This window comes from Odocoileus virginianus, chromosome 21 (assembly GCF_023699985.2).
Source record: "Odocoileus virginianus isolate 20LAN1187 ecotype Illinois chromosome 21, Ovbor_1.2, whole genome shotgun sequence".
NCBI lineage: Eukaryota > Metazoa > Chordata > Mammalia > Artiodactyla > Cervidae > Odocoileus > Odocoileus virginianus.
Genome location: NC_069694.1, coordinates 5,684,997 through 5,703,899, shown reverse-complemented (window position 1 = coordinate 5,703,899; position 18,903 = coordinate 5,684,997). Strand labels below are relative to the sequence as shown.

General features: G+C 45.5%; 1 protein-coding gene and 1 non-coding gene across 2 annotated transcripts in view; one reads left to right on the top strand and one right to left on the bottom strand.

Moving 5' to 3' along the window:
- The window catches only part of LIMCH1 (LIM and calponin homology domains 1), a 349,754-nt gene that overhangs the window by 295,328 nt on the left and 35,523 nt on the right, over window positions 1-18,903 (top strand). The window contains 4 exon segments of the mRNA XM_070451961.1: window positions 1,332-1,458; window positions 2,983-3,140; window positions 3,327-3,735; window positions 7,671-7,889. Coding sequence (XP_070308062.1) covers window positions 1,332-1,458; window positions 2,983-3,140; window positions 3,327-3,735; window positions 7,671-7,889 — 913 coding nt within the window.
- On the bottom strand, window positions 5,305-5,377 carry TRNAC-GCA (transfer RNA cysteine (anticodon GCA)). The gene has a single exon. It is a non-coding gene; the product is annotated as a tRNA-Cys (tRNA).

Genomic DNA, 18,903 nt, shown 5'->3' with positions numbered 1-18,903 from the left:
CACTCTCTGTGGTCAGACTCAAACTGTCCAACATCTAAAGGGGAGAGGCGCTCATGCATTCATAGTGGAGTCGACCGAAATGCACGTGGGCAGCCGTTGCTTTGGGGTCGTCCTCTCCTTCCAGAGAGCCGCCTGCTGAGGAACCCCTGGCATCCAGCGATGCTGCTGCTGGGCTTTGTCTGGCCATGGGGGAGCTACTTTGGACATCACTGATGATGTCTGGGATTAGTTAGTGTCTTGGTGCATGGCTCTTCTTTTTCTTTGTGTTAAGCTGGCTTCAAAAATGGACTGTCGCAGTCTTCTGTTCTTAAAGGGCCCTCCGCTTGTTGGGCGCTTTATAACCCTCTTGATCCCAGAGCTAGTCTTTGAGAGGAAAGAAAAAAAAAGGGAAGATTTTGCTTTGGTTTTTATTTCTGTTCTCATCTTGCTGCTTCAGCTTTCACTGTAACAAAGGTCTATAATAAGCATTGCAGAAAAGGCCCTATGGTCTTACCCAACATTTAATAAGCTCCTGCAGAATGTATCAATTATATGAACAGCCTAAAGGCTCTTAAAATTTGCTTTCCAAATCCTTTTGCTTTTAAAAGAGTAGGATATAAAGTATACACTGATTTTTATATTTGTCCCTTAACCTTACCATAAAATACCTTCTTTTCTTGATTTCAAGATGCCATCAACATACTACAGATTTACAGTTTTACAGGACATAGAAATAAACCAGAACAAACATGTATCATTTGTGCATAGTTGCTGGATGCATCCAAAATTCAGAAAATACAACATGAAAAAGTGGTACATTAGATTGAGGCTGAATATCACTTTTTTAATGGAGAAATTGCCTGTTAATGAAGAAAGCATTTAAGCCAGTCCTACACAAGCATTTACTGCAATTAAATTTTCACTTCAGGGGACGCCATCCTCCTTCCCCACAAATTCTCTCCAAGCTATACATGTTAATGCTCTTCATTTTATTTTCTAATACATTTACAAGTGAGACCAGCTCAGAGCTTCAAATACCTTTTCAAGCCTCTTAGTTTAAACATATTATCTTGGCTCCGAACATGTAACATTAATTGACTGATTCAGCCATCACTGAAGACAAAGATGGTCACATTTTGGCTTCTGCTCCAAAAGAAGAGCTGAGGCTCCTAGCATGCCCGCTGCTGCCGGCGGAGGGAGGAACCGATCGCGGACCGCGTGGCTGCCTTAGGCTGCGGAGGGGAAGGGGCGGGTTTCCGCGCGCGGTGGCGCCCCCGCGCGGCGGGGGCCGCAGCGCGCAGAGCCGGGAGGGCGCTCACCTCGGTCCGTGCCTTTGCTCTCTCCACGCGCAGGAGCACGAGTATGTTCGACATGCGGTGCGAGGAGGACGCCGCGGTGCAGCCGCACGGCAGGGCCCGCCAGGAGCAGCTGCAGCTGATCAACAGCCAGCTGCGGGAAGAGGATGACAAATGGCAGGATGTGAGTGCTGGGGCCAGGGCCCTGGGCAGTGGGGAGACTGTGCTGCCCGCTGGGCCAGAGGCCCTTTGGAGCAGAGAATCAGAATCAGATCGGGTGGGAGCCTCGGGCTGGAAAGCCGTGCAGAAGAAGGGGCGGGGGTGGCGGAGAAGACTTCAAACAGTGAGCACCGCCCATGTGGGAATTAAGGAGAGGACACTTGCTGAAGCTTGGCCAGAAAGTAGAGGGGCGCGGGCGGGAGGCAACTAGCATGGGATGCCAAATCAAGGATGCACTAAAACGTTTTCTGAGTTTGTATGTTTGGAGTTGATAATAATGCAGATGATGACAACGATGATAACTGCCCACGTGGAAAGCATGCCGGTAACAGGTACTGTGCTGAGAGCCTGGCGGTGAATCGTTCCTGAATCCGCTCAGTAACTCAGCGTGCTCGCAACTGTAGATGTTACTGTCCTCAGTCCCACAGAGGGGCCCCAGAGCAGTGAAGTAACTTGTCCAGAGTCACACAGCTAGTGAGTAAGAGATCGAGGGTGGCTCCAGGGTCTGATGGGGGCCTTGGGATTGTCTGTGTGCTGAGAGCAGAGAGCTAGGGCAGGAGACGAGCTCGAAGCTCGGTATGAAACGGGGGAGAGTGGACTGTTTCATCTCACCCTGACAGAGCGCTCTGAGGCAGTCACTGCAGATTTGACTCTACCTTTAGTCGATTAGTGAACTTTCCCAAAGTCGATCAATTGCGGTAACGACTATGTCTATGAGATATCAAGCGCTTACTGTGTGCCGGCACCTGACCTTCGATACCTCATTTCACCCTCACAACAAGCTTGCAAGCGTAGGTATCATTATTGTTTCTGTTTTGGAGATGAGGAAACCAGGGTACAGAGAGGCTAAGAAGCATGCTTGAGATTCCAAAGCATGGAAGAGATGGAGCTGGGATTCTTTCCCACAGCCACATGCCTACCTGTCTGACTCCAGAATCCTAACTCTTTCTCATTAGACTCTAATTGCCCATAGAATTTGTGGTGAGGTTGTCATAAAGATCAGATGACTTAGGACATGATCAGATGACTTAGGACATACAGAACTATTGGTTCTGCAAGACCCCAAAACCAATTGTTTCTCTGCTTTTTCTTCCTTCCCTGAGGGAATTTGTGTAGGTCTGTGGCTAATTCCTACCATTTTATTGTCAGCGAGTCCATTCACAATGCAGAAGTCATAAATAGCAAGAAATGAAGTTTCTTACAATATCCTGTGAGACAATACTTTAACATTTGACAAATGACACGGAATACAATAGCAAATTTTACGTTACCATGTTTTACAAAATGTGCTGCCCTGCTCTGGATAATGTAGAATATCTGAAGGTTTCCTGCCTTCAAGATAGTCCTGTTCCAACCAAACTTACACTGGATCGTAGAGCAATGTCTTAGCCTGGCCCACAGTCAGCACTCACTAAACCCTTAAGTGTAGAAACAGAATTACATGCAGCTCTGAAGAGGAGTGTTCTGTCTCCCTCTCCCTCCCCCATAGGACCTGGCTCGTTGGAAGAGCCGCAGAAGAAGTGCTTCTCAGGACTTAATCAGAAAAGAGGAAGAAAGGAAAAAAATGGAGAAGTTACTGGCTGGAGAGGATGGGACAAGGGAACGAAGGAAAAGCATAAAAACCTACAGAGAAATCGTCCAAGAAAAGTGGGTTCTTTCTGTTGTTGTTTAATGTACAGTATTGTTTAGATGTGCTTTTTCTAAAACCTGTCAGTCATCTCAAAGGCTCTGACACTGTTATTACACACCCTGTGTGGTCTCTTCAGCTCTACTCTGGGACCTACCACGGTCGTGACTGTTGACTCTCTTCTTGCTTCCATGTCTACCCTTTAGAGAGCGCAGAGAGAGGGAGTTGCATGAAGCATATAAGAATGCACGGACCCAGGAGGAGGCAGAGGGTATCCTTCAGCAGTATATCGAGAGATTCACCATCAGTGAAGCTGTTCTTGAACGCTTGGAGATGCCAAAAATCCTGGAAAGAAGCCATTCAACAGAGCCAAACTTATCCTGCTTCCTCAGCGACCCCAACCCTATGAAATACCTGCGGCAACAGTCACTGCCTCCACCCAAGTTCACTGCCACCGTGGAAACCACCATCGCTCGTCCCAGCGTTCTGGATGCCAGCATGTCAGCAGGCAGTGGGTCTCCAAGCAAAACTCTCTCTCCCAAAGCAATGCCTGTGCTGACGCCCAAGCCTTACTCCCAGCCCAAAACCTCTCAAGAGGTTCTGAAGACCTTCAAGGTAGGATGAGTTCTTTAAGGGTAGAACCAAAACTGAACTCCTGGGGGATCACTGAAAAGAAGCATCTTGTCTCAGGAAGATGCAGTTGTTCTTATCAAACAAAAGCAAATGCGTTAACATGTACAGTTATGAAGTTTATGTGTCTCTGAGATTTGGTTTGCAAATAATTCAGGGATTGATGATTCTTCTCAATTCCTATTTTTCATACTGATGGGCTTGGATGAGATTGGTGGTTGAGTCACCTCCCTGAGCAAAAGGTCTGTTTCATAGTTTGATATGCTGACTGACTGAACATGCATGCATGCATCATGGTATGGTATCTCCATAGCAATGGTAACAGACCCCAATTTAGCAGCATCCTAGGTTTTTTCATTTATCTGGAGGTATTGAAAATGCCTCAAAACAAACTTCTAATGACCTTTAGTGTAAATAGAGGTGTATACCACTACCTCTCTACGTACCTCTGACATCATAACTGAAAAGATGCTACCAGTGGGGAGAAAATGGTAATATAAGAAATACATGGGATATACTTGGTATTCAAATGAGACAGATTTTTTTTTTTTTTTAATTTTAGGTGGAAGAAACTATGTTATTTTGGAGGTGGGAGGGGGGTGCCAATGAATGTGTAAAATAGTGCTCCAGAACCACAGAACCTATGGCAGCCAAACATCTTTTTTCTTCCTCAAATCCTAGTATTTTTCCTCACATCAGGAGAAAGTACTCATCCTTCATCCCAAGCGAGGTTGACTGCAAAGAAAAATCAGTTTTCCTTGTCCCTGCGCACCACATGGGCCCATCATAGAACACAGAGGTGGAAGTCCTCAGTAGCAGACACAGACATGGGACTGTAAAGAAAGTTTGCTAAGCTAAACTAATGGAGCACTGTGTGTGTATCTTCCGATTGAAGTTCAGAGGGAACCAAGCCATATTTCTAACTTTCTTAGCATCTTTCTTAGCTTAACTCTGAGTGTATCTCTGAAATCTGTGTCTTAGGCCTTGATCGAACGAAAGAAAAACATCCTTTCCGTCTCATCTAGGTTGGATGGAGATGTTTATCCCTCAAGGGAAACCGCTGTGCGTGTGTTCACAGCTGCATCCTAAGAGCCTGGTGTCTGTGCCCAGGCACTCGGCAAGTGCCTGTTGAGTAAACACATGAATTTTTCCTGAGAAGATGAGACACTCATCGTGCAGACTGGTGCACACACAGATACGCATGCAGTCGCATGTGGTCGGCAGGCTGCCTAAGTACTGTAGCAACTCTCCTCCTCCCGGGGCCCACGACCATCAACTGTCTGATAGCTTCTCATGAAGGATGGTTTGGTATTTTGGTGGCCGAGAACAGGGACAGGGAATACATGTATTTAACTTGGTGTCCAAGGAATGTGATCAGTGAATCTAGATGTCCATTTCCTTTCCTTTACACAAACAGTACAAAAGTAAGTGAAGGCACTCAGTCGTGTCCGACTCTTTGCGACCCCATGGACTGTAGCCCACCAGGCTTCTCTGTGCATGCGATTCTCCAGGCAAGAATCCTGGAGTGGGTTGCCATTTCCTTCTCCAGGGGATCTTCCTGACCCAGGGATTGAACCTGGGTCTCCTGCATTGCAGGCAGACGCTTTAACCTCTGAGCCACCAGGGAAGCGAAACAGTATAATGTGATCATTTAAACAGAAGATGTAGGATAGATGAGTTCATGGCAAGACCCTGAGAAAACCCTGTTCCTTCTGCTGTGGCAAGACAGGGTGGGGGCTTCAGGGGAGGTAGAAGGAGGAACGTGGATAGAGGTCCTTCTAGAGCTGGAGCTCACCAGGGAGCCCTCAGCTCATTGTAGGTGCTGACAGCTGTCGGCCCTGTTCACAGCCCACCATTGAACGGGTGAGCGTGCTCGTGGTCAAAGGTGGGGTGTGAGTGGGCAGTTGTTAGGAGATGACACCAGAGTCAGAGCTCAGGTGCATGTGTGTGTGTGTGTGCATGTACGTGTGTGTGCATGTGTGTGTGCATGTGTGTGTGCATGTATATTTTCTTGTGGGGAGAAGGTGGGCGTGGGAGGCAGGGAATGCAGGCTCAGTCTCTTAGCACAACAGATTTAAGAGCGAAAGAAGAGCAAGTGTCAATAAAAGGGAGTAGCAGAAAAATGGTTTAAGGCCGTGTTTTCATACTGAGAGTTGCCCCCTATGGCTAGGCTATGAAAGCGATTTAGTGGTTTGGAATCAGCATTCTTTTTTTAAAAAGCTGAGGTAAAATAGAATATAATGTTTAAAAACAGTATAGTGCACCACATATAAAAAGGTAAATATTAATTGTTAAACTCCATTTCAGTTATCTTTATGTGTGTGTGCTCAGTTGTGATTTAAATTTTGTGGATCACAGACAGTAGACAAAACACCGAATTAAGGTTAATTATCTATACCTAGTATCTGCCCTTCTATTATTCTTTTTAAAAGATTTTAGAAGGTTTAGCAATAAGAATAGCTAATATTTATATACATAAATATGCCAGATACTGTTCTAAATTCTGTGCATATATTAATACATAAATAATACCATATCAGCATCATTCAGTTCAGTTCAGTTGCTCAGTCGTGTCTGACTCTTTGCGACCCCGTGAATTGCAGCACGCCAGGCCTCCCTGTCCATCACAAACTCCCAGAGTTTACCCAAACTCACGTCCATCGAGTCGGTGATGCCATCCAGCCATCTCATCCTCTGTCGCCCCCTTCTCCTCCTGCCCCCAATCCCTCCCAGCATCAGGGTCTTTTCCAATGAGTCAGCTCTTCGCGTCAGGTGACCAAAGTACTGGAGTTTCAGCTTCAGCATCAGTCCTTCCAATGAATACCCAGGTCTGATCTCCTTCAGCATCACTAAGGAGATGCTATTATCATAGAAAGGAGGAAACTGAGGTTGAAGATTACATGGCTGTTCAGTGGTGAAGCCAGAACTCAGGTTGTCTCCCTGCAGGGCTTCCTCTCAGGACCACTCTACATACTGTCAGACCTGAAAGAGATTTCCAGGTACCTAAGTAAGTCAGCCTAACCACCCTCACTCCTTATTTCTTGCTCCCACCACCATCCCTAGACATGGGGGCAAAACAAAGATATTTTAATGTGCATGGCCTCTTTTTCTTGAAAAAAAAAACTGAGATGGTTAAATTAACTAGAAATAGGAATTTACTGTGGGGCTCCCCAGGTGGCTCTGGATAAGGAATTTGCCTGCAACGCAGGAGACGATGGTTCGATCCCTGGGTTGGAAGATGCTCTGGAGGAGGGTATGGCAACCCACTCCAGGATTCTTGCCTGGGAATCCCCATGGGCAGAGGAGCCTGGTGGGCTACAGTCCACGGGGTCGCACAGAGTCGGACACGACTGAAGTGACTGAGCATGCACGCACGCACGCACACACACAGAAATTCACTGTCACATAGTAACGCCCTGGGCTCCCTACCCTCCATGATGGCCCCCAAAAGTATTCGTTGCCCTCGACCATAACAGAATAACCTGTGAAATATTCCTGATCTAAGATGAGCTCCACCTAGTTTATATGTTTATTAGGAAAAAAAACTCTCAAAGTTGTGAAATAACAGTCACAGAACTTACATGAAAAATTACTGGAACCCAAATATGCAACCTGTATTTATACCTAAGATCCCTTGATTTTCTGTACTACGAAATAAAAGCAGAACCCCAGTAAGTTGATCATGAAATATAATCTAACGTGAAGTGATCTGAGAAGGCAGACCACCTTTTAAAGAAGCCTTCAAATATGGCATTTAAGGGAGCCCTACTTTCTAGACTGACGGAAGCATATAAGAGAACTTATTCTTTGTTAGACTGTGATTGTTAAATGCTAATGATTTAAGATAATTCTGAACGTGTGACTTTGTTATAATCATTCACTGGGGAATAGCATGTTCTTGTTCATCCTGGTTTTTACAGGTAGATGGGAAAGTCACCATGAATGGAGAGACGACTCATGGTGATGAGGAGGAGAAGGAAAGAGAGTGTCCCACGGCGGCACTTGCCCCCTCGTTGACCAAATCCCAGATGTTTGAAGGTGTGGCCAGAGTGCATGGGTCCCCTGTGGAGCTGAAACAAGATAGCAACAGCATTGAGATCAACATAAAGAAGCCAAGTTCTCTTCCCCAAGAGCTGACAGTAAGAAGCAAACTTTTTCCCCTCTTTTTGAAATAATTTATTTGTTAAAAAATAAGTAGGTCCTGACAGTGATCATTTCTTTCTAGGTGAGTATATTCGTTTGCTAGGGCTGCCATAACGAAGTGTCACAAACTAAGTGGCCTACACAACATATCGTCCTACTAGTTGTATCACAGTCCTGCTGGCTGGAAGTCCAAAGTCTAGGTGTGGTCAAGGCTGGTTCCTTCTGGCGTCTGGGGTGGCCTGCTGGCAGTCTCTGGCATTCTTGGCCCTGTGGGTGTACCACCCCCATCTCTGCCTTCGTGTTCACATGGCACTCTCCCTGTGTGTTGTCTATGTCCAGATCTCCCCATTTTTATAAGGGCACAGGTCATACTGGTTTAGGGCTCCCGTCCCATATGATTCAAGTGGTAAAGAATCTGCTTGCTAATGCAGCAGATGCAGGTTCAATCCGTGGGTCAGGAAGATTCCCTGGGGAAGGAAATAGTAACCCACTCCAGTATTCTTGCCTGGGAAATCCCAAGGACAGAGGAGCCTGGTGACAGTCCACACGGTTGCAGAGAGTCAGACACGACTGAGCAGGCACATGCCGTGCCACTTCAGTATGATCTCATCTTCATTTACGACATCTACAAAAGTCCTGTGTCCAATACGGTCACATTCTGAGATGCCAGAGGTGAGGACGTCCACATATATATTTGAGGAGGGACACAGATCAGCCCCTGGGCTTCCATGCTGGCTCAGACAGTGAAGAATCCACCTGCTAATGCAGGAGATGTGGGTTCAGTCCCTGTGTGGGGAAGATCCCCTGGAGAAGGGAATGGCAACCCACTCCAGTATTCTTGCCTGGAGAATTCCATGGACAGAGGATCCTGGCGGACTACAGTCCATGGGGTCACAAAGAGTCGGACACGACTGAGCAACTAATGCTAACTAACAGTTATGCCGTAGCAGAGGAGGTAGCAGAAGGTGATATACTGTGAGTGAAAAACTTTGTCTTGTCCCTCCGTGATTGGTGTCTAGAGTCTTAGAAAAAGAAACAAATCTCTAAGGACTGTCCTGGCAGTCCATGGTTAAGACTCCACGCTTGTAATGCAGAGGGCATTACAATCCCTGGTTGGGTAACTAGGATCCCACATGCTTGCCACACAGTGCGGCCATAAAACAAGAAAAGGAAATATCTGAAATACCTTCTTTTCTGTTTATTCAACCTCATCAGACTTGCTAAAGTAATAGGAAAATTACTGGTGCCATCAGAATGTGGCTTTCCATCCTTGACAATATGCATAAAAGAGTCTTTTTTACTAACTTTTTAAAAAACTCATTAGAAACCACATTAATTTTTTCTTGGTTTAGCCCCTGAAATCCAAAGTAATTGTAATTACTAACAAACGGTCAAGCTGAGAAATGTAGGGTAATTCAAGAAGAGCGGACGAGAGAACTCAAAATAACATTAGATTTGCCTCTTTGGAGTATAAAACATCAAGAAGATTACGCTGTTCTGCTGAGTTCTCTCTCCAGGGTTCATGCTGGTTTTGCTGATCAAACGGAAACTGTTACTAGGTGGATGCACCCTGGCTTTTGGGATAGAGTCTGGACTCTGTTCAACCTCAGTTTGTCCTCACCAGAGGCTGGTTTCTGAGATTTTAATTTATCGTGTTTGGGTTGGAATTATCAAGGTGAGGGGGTTGGTGGGTGGGCAACTGTCAAGATTTCTTCCCGCAGCACCTGGAAAGGTTTGGTTCAGAGGGAAGCTTGTCTTCCAGCTTCAGGGCTAAAGTAAATGACCCAGCTAGTAAACCCACCCGGAGGACTAGATATTATTTTTCTTATCTCCAGGATTTGTCTTTTGAAGAATAAAATATGTTTTCTCAGAGGAGCTGAGAGGATGTAATTCTTCCCTGCAGTGCTCAAACCCTAGAAAGAGATTCAAATTGGAATAGACCAAAATAACTTCCTCACCATGGCAACGTGTTTGCTGGTCTCTAGGAGCACGGCTTTGTGATCTGGGCGGAGGCCGAATCCCTCCACCTGGAATTTATTTCCACTTTTCATTTGCATAAAGGTGACCGCCTCTGAAGAGTTCTCACCGGTTATCATGAGAGGGAATGTTGAGTTTTGCTAGGAGTGTGGAAACTTTGCTGGCTGAGTATAACGTGAACTTACGCTCTTAAATTTAAATGAGAAGCTCTGCCCAGATTAGTTGGACATTGCAGTGGTGGGACTGCTTCTCTGGGGCAGTTAGTGATTCTGCTCTTGTTTCTCTTTCGCTGCACTTTCAATGGTGAGTGTTTCCTAAAAGTGCTTAGTCACTCAGCTGTGTCCGACTCATGACCCAGGGACTGTACCCTGCCAGGCTCCTCTGTCTGGGATTTCTCAGGCAAGAATACGGGAGTGGGCTTCTGTTTCCTTCTCTGAGAGATCCTCCTGGACCAGAGAGTAAACCCACGTCTCCTGCACTGGCAGGTAGCTTCTTTACCACTGAGCCGCTTGGGAAGCCTGTTCGCCAAGTTCCCTTCATCACTGCCCTTCCACGACGCCTCTGGCTCCTGTGTCTGTCAGGCCACAGGCCCTTTGCACATGCTCTCGAGCAGCTCTCCGTTCCTGTTCTTTGGAGAAGCAGCAGTGTGGGAGCCACGCTGATCCCGTGGCAGAGGCGCCAGGGCTTAGTCAGGCGCAGTAGGTTAATTATATGAACAAATCCCAAGGCTCCACAGTCAGGCATGTGCACACTTTCTACCTTTATACTTCTGCCCTCTGACCATTTTGTTGTCAGTTTAACAGGTCACCCTGCCCTTGACCGGATAGACTTTTTTTCCCAACAGAAGGTAAACGAAAAATTGAATAAACCAAATAGTATAAGGCCTAAACTTCCTACACCAACTAATCTCTCTTGTTCAAAGCTTCTAACCCTTTGGGGGAGAAAGCTTTAACCATCCTGTATGGAATCATAAACAGAAGAGAAGGGAGTTTTGTTTGTTGGTTTTGGGGTTTTACTAAACCTCCCTCAAAAAATTACTCATTCTTAGGAATTACTTATTTTCTTATTTTTACAGTGAGCAACATAGAAAGAAAATAGCCTATTCCCTCTTACTGCCAGGCATTTAATAGTAGTTATCCTGCCACTTTAACAGTAGTTATCCTGCTTCACTCGCTAATGGCAAAGAGAGGATGGATTGAATGTCACAATTGGTTACATTGTCCCAAAAGTATCTTGTTTCAAGAGAGACAAAATTAGATGATCTGGAAGAAATCGTGTTATTTCAGGAGTTTATACAGTATAACCAGCAAAGTACCCAACAAAATGTGGCCTTGTGGGCTTTTTTCTGGAAACCATCCTGACCCTGGGAAGCCTCAGGATGAAGGTCTCAACTCATGGAAGAGCCTGAGAGCCTCTTACTCAGGAAAATCTGCCTAGTTAGGAGTGAGCTCTACTTCATTAAACCATAGTGGTTCTGAAGAGGTTATAGCAAGTATTTACCTTGTTTCCTGGTGGCTCAGTCGGTAGAGTCTGTCTGCAGTGCATAAGACCTGAGTTGATTGATTCCCCTGGAGAAGGAAATGGCAACCCACTCCAGTATTCCTGCCTGGAAAATCCCAAGGACAGAGGAGCCTGGGGCTACAGACCAGGGGGTCACAACAGTCGGACACAACTTAGGGCTGAACCACCGCCTAGTACTTTCTCTCTTGAATTAGCTATGACAGGGGTATTACATTATTTTCTGGGTAGATAACTCCATGTATATACCTATTAGGCTACAAGCCAAGTTGTTAGCTGCCCTACATGAAATCTTGGCTAAAACATACTTCATACCGCTTATAATTTATGACACATGAAGTTTTCCATTCAGCATATATTATCCTAAGAGGTATTTTGAAAGAATCTCTTCTCCAGTAAACCTACTCCTCATTTTCCTTCCTTCTCCATATTCCAAGAAAAGCACTTCTTGACTGCGTTTCAGCCAGGATATTCCCACTGAGACGGTAGAATTCATTGGTCATGACAAAAAATATGGTGACCAGCTTAAAACAGGGGGTTGCACTTCACAGCCTCCCGGGGCTTTTTACCAGCTTGGATTGACTTGCTGTTTCTAATTCATTTGCCCTGCTCCGTGGGGCTGTCAAAGGAATAGTGTTCTTCCTTTTAAATAGTGTCTTTCTTCCCAAAACTGCATTCCCCGCAGATACACTCTTTACAGAGGAGTAGCCTCCCCCACCACTAAAATGTCATAGTTCCTTCAGGGCGAGCTGGAACCATTCAAAGGGCATAGCAGTAGTAGGCAGGAGCATTAATTAGGACCAGGAGGCCAGGCAGTGGAGAAGGGCGGCCGCTGGGCTCCAGTGGGCAAGCGGGCACAAGACTGCTTCTTGGGTCAGCATGACCACCTTTGTGTATTATGTCATCCCTTCCGTTTCCTTCTACCTCATCTTTCTTGTTTGAGACTCTCAGGACCATGGACTCTTAGTTTAGAAATAGATCCTAAATGAAGTTTGGCTTGTTATTAATTTTTAAATACTCTGGTTCTATCAGTTGATACGAACAAACTCCAGGTCACGTTCAGTTGAATCAGCTTTAAGGTGAACAAGCTGCGATAGCCACTGTCATGCCAGGGGCTGCCTGTTACCTGGTCGGCATGAATGAATGAATGACCTGCTTTGTGCCCAGCTTTTAAAGAAACGCTTGTATGTGTTTGTTTATCTTTGGGTCTCCTGGGTCTGCGTTGCTGCTCAGGCTTTCTCCCGTTGCGGAGAGCTGGGGCTCCTCTCTCGCTGCGCACGCAGGCCTCCCGCGGTGGCGGCCCCTCTCATTTTGGAGCACAGGCTCTGAGCCGTGTGGGCTGCAGTGATCATGGCACGTGGGCTCAGCTGTCGCGGCTCCAGGCTCTAGAGCGTAGGCTCAGTAGGTGTGGTCCACAGACTTCATTGCTCTGCCGCATGTGGGATCTTCCCAGCTCAGAGACTGAACCCATATCTCCTGCGTTGGCTGGCGGCTTCTTTACCACTGAGCCACCATGCCAATCCCTGCGCCCAACTTTTGAAATAGAAAAAAAACTCATAAACTCGCCATGAAACAATGAACATAAAGCAACTGGGAAAGTATAGAAGATGATAGGGATACAGCAGCAACAATAGGGAGAGAAAACTAGAGGGATATAAGGTGGCAGAGAAAAAGTAAGATCAGTATCGGTCAGGGTTGGTCTAGGTGGGGAGGTTTCATATGAGACACTGATTTTGAAATTGGTGGGGTTTGCATTGGAGTTGGGGAGGAGACTAACTGTCTTCCATATTGGGACTGGCCGAAGCACAGGCGTGGACAGCGTGGGCCTCCACAAGAGGACCGCAGAGGGATCACAGGGCGAAGAGCTGATGGAAGTAACTAGGTGTTGTACATGCAACCAGAGAGGCTGGGGCTCCCGTGGCCGCTCCTGGTTATCCCCGAGATATTTCCCAATGGAAATCCGACTCTCACTTTATTTTTTGAATTTAAAAACACTGGCTTCTCTAAGAAAATCATATCACAGCATGAATACTGGACTCTTAGAATCCAGGACTGGAAAAGAATTTGGAAGATCTTCTAATCTAAGGTCTTACAGAGAAATGTCTCAAAAGGTGTGCTATGTCTCCCTTAAAGATAGTTCAGTATTTTCTTGACCCATTGTGAATTATTGAATTCTTACTTACAATTGAATCTCTTCCTGTCTTGATGGTGCTAAAAATGACCCTTTCTTAAAAGACTTTAAGTACCCCATGCACTGAGTCAAAGCTCAAACCCCACCTGAACCTCAGTTTATATTTAAAATAAGGATGGTAATAGTATAGGCCCCTGATGGTTATCATGAGAATTCATGTGGATAAGGCACTTAGTATGATGCCACAGTGGCTCACAGAGGTGCCCTTAAGTTAGTTTAAACATCATCATTCAACAAACGGGAGAAAGAAAGTTACCATATATTCTTTATAAGCCTGGAAGGGTGATAGGTACAAAGTTTTTCAGGTTAAAGTCAAATCATCAAAATCAACATCTTAAACAGATGTGAATCTCAAACACATGAGGCGAGTTCCTTGTCGGCTTCCAGCTCAGCCGGCCAATGGCTTCAGCTGCCAGTCTCTAGGAGACTTGCAGAGCTGAACCGCTTTTTCCAAAAGACGATTGCCCTGGCAGGTGTTCACTGGCTTCTTCCTGCAGCCCTTTTTTGCTTCTCCTGTTATTCACTCTTTCCCAAGTCTGGCTTCCTCTGCCCCCGAGACTCCCAGGACTCCCTCCACATCAGCACCCTCTTGACAGCTCATCCCAACCAACATCCTGCACACCCTCCCCGCAGGTGGGCACCCTCCCGCCAGACCTGTGGCAGTTCTGCCTCTTGGACCAACTGCCAGACTGAACTCTCAGGTATCCAAACGATGTCATCTGGGTTTCTCAAACTAGGAGACAAGATAGATCTGTTATTTCCACCGTGACAAAGCTCTTGGCCTTCTGGAAAATTCAGTACTTCACTACTGTTTTCTGATCCAGGAAAACAGACAATCAGATCTTTCTTGAAACATTTCATTTTGCAGTGAGAGCAGGGTGAAGGCATTTGAGTAGGTGCTGTTTTCCTTAAGCTGTGACCAACTGCAGATTCCTTTTAGATGTCAAATGTCACAAATATTTCTCCAGAAGCTGTTTTTCTCCATCTAGAAGTAGTTGCAAGAGCATTAGATTTAAAGCTCTTTTTAAGTCATTAAGGTTATTAGGGTATAGAAGTGTTTCCAGGCTTCTAGAAAGTATACATTAGGGACAATTAAAAAAAAAAATAAAACCTAGCCCATCTGACCTGGATAATTTTTCGTCTGGAACATTTAAAGCCAAGAGAAAAAGTTTAATGAATGGAAAGGCTGATTCTCCATGTAGATCTTCTTTCGTCCAGTAAAAATAGATCTTTGGTAACATAAAAGCGAAAGGGGAAAACACATGCGTGGCATATGTGGCACCTGGGTCCTGGTGCCAAGACATAAATAAACTGATTTTCCAGGCTTGTGTCCAGATAGATTATTCAAGACTGGAGCCGGGAAATCCATCAGAGTCGCTGAATAGGAGCTCAGGGAGGGACCACCTTGGACATCACGTCTTCTGACACAGAGGATCCATGGCTGTTCCAAGCCTTGGTACCTCTTCTGTCCTAGAAGGAGGACCACTCAAGCCCTGGGTCTCAGGACCATCCTTCCCCTCCTGCCTTGTATTTCCAGTTCTTTCCGCAGAGCCGCTCTCTGGACTGGTCCTCCAGTAAGCTTCTTGTTAAAACAAGCAGGTAAATCTGTGGCCAGACCTTGTCCCTCTCGAGCCAGGAAGCCGCCACCTCCCACCCGAGGCCGCAGGGCTCCGTCTGACACAAGAGCCAGCTTGGAGAGTGTGTCAGTCAAAGGGAAGCCAGCTGCTGGCTTAGGCTCCTGGAACCTTCCATGCTCTCATTCATTCGTGTCCAGGGAATCTGGTTTTATTTACTTGTTTTCATCCTTGAGACCGGAGAAGGCAATGACACCCCACTCCAGTACTCTTGCCTGGAAAATCCCATGGACGGAGGAGCCTGGTGGGCTGCAGTCCATGGGGTCGCAAAGAGTCAGACATGACTGAGCGACTTCACTTTCACTTTTCACTTTTATGCATTGGAGAAGGAAATGGCTACCCACTCCAGCATTCTTGCCTGGAGAATCCCAGGGATGGGGTTGCACAGAGTCGGACACAACTGAAGTGACTTAGCAGTAGCATCCTTGAGACAGTTTTACCAATTGGAGAAGGGAAGGCTTCTCCTTTGTTCAGCTGGAACCAAAGGAAACTGTGGGTCATAAAACACAGTTTCCAGCCAGGCAGGCAGGTGTGTTTCAGGCAAGTCTGAGTCTATCAGCACTGGTTAAAACTGTCCATTTTGGACTCACTTTCTTTGAAGTAATGATATGAGTACAACATTAACAAGCCTTCAGGATGGAGTATCCCGGCAGGAGTTAAACTGGCTATGGGGATCTCCCTTGAGTACAGAGGGCTTCCCTCGTGTCTCAGGCCGTAAAGAATCCGCCTGTAATGCAAGAGACCCGGATTTGATCCCAAGGCCAGGAAGGTCTCCTGGAGAAGGAAATGGCAATCCACTCCAGTATTCTTGCCTGGAGAACTCCATGGACAGAGGAGTCTGGCAAGCTGCAGTCCATGTGTTCACAAAGAATCAGAAACAACTGAAAGACTAACCCATCTTGAGTACCTATAGTCTATCTACATGTGTGTATATATATATATATATATATATATATATATATATATATATATTGCAGAATTTGGAAAACTGTAAAGAAAATATAAACTACCTATTACTCCAGCCACTCAGAAATTAAGATTCTCTAAAAATATGTCCTTTTCCTCTTTTTCTCAGTGTATATAAAATATTTTATGGGGCTCATAATTCAAAATGTGCTGCAATTTGCTTTTTCTGTTAATTTATCATGAATATTTTGTTAGTAATAGCCTGATTTTTTATGACTAATATGCATTTAAACCAAGCTTGAGAGCATAAACCCCATGAATAATGCATCTCACGTTTGCTTCCCTGACATGGATTGCATGTCTGCTCTGCGCCAGGTGCTGTGCCGGGACCTCCCTGTCTCAGAACCTGGACTGAATGAAAAGCCCTGAGACAAGGTGATGGCTGGGAGTGGTTCAGTCCCAAGCCACCCTGGGAAGTGGAGGGTTGGCTAAACTGCCCCCCTTTTCTGAGAGGTTCCAGAGCGTTCTCATCTTTTGCATAATAAATGGGTGAGAGGTAGAATGAAAAGAACGAGGCAGAATGGATGAGAAGGAAGAGATGTGGAAAAGGCAGTTTGAATCATTTCAGCAAGAAACTTGAGACTCTCCGGTTCTGGATTGCTTCTTACGGGTCAACACCTTTTCATGTGCGTGCGTGCTAAGTCACTTGTTAAGTGTGACTCTGTGCGACCCCACGGACTGACGCCTGCCAGGCTCCTCTGTCTGTGGGATGCTCCAGGCAAGAATACTGGAGTGGGCTGCCATGCCCTCCCCCAGGGGATCTTCCTGACCTAGGGATGGAACCCACTAAATACCTGGGGACAACTTGGACGTGGGTGTGACTCCAGGCCCAGATGACAGAGAACCGAGGCGGCCAGCACAGGGCAGGGCCCCCACCTCTCCTGCCTGCTAGCTGAGTGACCCCAGGTAAGTCACCTTGCCTCCTGGGCCTCAGCTTCCTCATCTGTATAAAGGGAAGCATACCTTTAGATACCTCTTGCTCTGAGGACCACAGGAGGTGATCCATGTCAAGTGCTGACACTTGGAAAACCCAGTAGATATCGACTGTGGCTACAGTGACAAGAGTGTGGAGACCTTAAAGCTCTGTGTTAAGGGAAGGTAAATCGGGTCGTCTGAGAGTTCAGTGTTTCAGTGTGAAGCCACATAGAATTGCATCCAGCAATGTGAGCATTCTTTTCTATATATTTATTTATTTATTGGCCTGCCTGGCGTCTTAGTTGTGGCATGCGGGATCTTTGATCTTCACTGCAGCATGCGAACTCTTAGTTGCAGCATGTGGGTGGGATCTAGTTCCCTGATCAGGGGTTGAACCTGGGCGCCCCCTGCATTGGGAGTGCAGAGTCTCAGCCGCTGGATCACCAGGGAATCCCCACGTAAGCATTCTTGAAAGTCGAAGTTCTGCGTTAGTCACAAATAAGTAAAATATTAGTGTGGTACAGCGTGCTCGTAAAATAACCCTTAGTGAAGAAGTGCGTGAGGACTTTGTGTCCTTTGCATCATAGCATCACAAGTTGTATCTAAAGGTCTTCATGGATTATCTTATTTCATTGATTCCAAGGGGCATATTTGCCACATTTGAGCATCTCTAAGTCAGAATATGTCTTACTGATGTAAGATACATCTAATTTTTTAGATTCCACATATAACTGACATCATGCAATATTTGTCTTTCTGTGCCTGGCTTATTTCATTCAGCATGATGTTCTCCAGATTCATCCATATTGTCACAAATAGCAGGATTTTCTTCTTTTTTAAGGCTCAATAATGTCCCACTATATATGTGTTTATAATATTAATATTTGTGTACATATACAAACTATGTGTGTGTATAATATCATGTCAGTGTATGACAAAACCCACTACAATATTGTAAAGTAATTAGCCTCCAACTAATAAAAATGAAAAAAATTCATATTTATCTATCTGAATATATGAATAATATATATACACTCATGCTTTCTTTATCTATTTATCCATCAACACTCAGATTGTTTCCATATCTTGGTTATTGTCAATAATGCTGCAGTGGACATGGGAATAAGATGTATCTTCGAGATACTGATTTCATTTCCTTTGGGTGCCTTTCCTTTACCCAGAAGTAAAGTTGCTGAACCACAGGCTCGTTCAGTTTTTATCTTGAACCCGCAGTGTTTCCCGTAATGACTGCACCAGTTTACAGACCCACCATCAGTGTACAGTGCCTCCGTTTTCTCCACGATCTCAACAACACTTTCCATCTTTTGACTTGTTTGATAGTAATGATCCCTACTAGGTGTGAGGTGATGTCTTACTGTGGTTTCTACTTAATGATTAGTGAAGCTGAGCCTCTTTTCACATACCTGACTCCAGTTGGCCATTTGTATATCTTCTTGGAAAACTGTCTTTCAGGTCCCTTTCCCATTTTTTAAATTGGGTTGTTGGGGAGGGGGGGGCGGTGCTGTTGAGTCATTAGAGTCCCTTATATATTTTGGATATCAATCCCCTATTGGATGTAAGATCAGTAAATATTTTCTTCCATTCTCTGGATTGCCCTTTCATTTTGTTCTTTCCTTTGCTGTGCAGAAACTTTGTAGTTTGATGTAGTCCCACTTTTTATTTTTGCTTTTATTGCCTGAGCTTTTGGTGTCAGATCTAAAAAATCACTGCCAACACCAGCTCCAGGGAGGTTCCCCCCCCCCCCCCTGTTTTCTTCTGGGAGTTTTGTGGCTGCAGGTCTTACTTTTA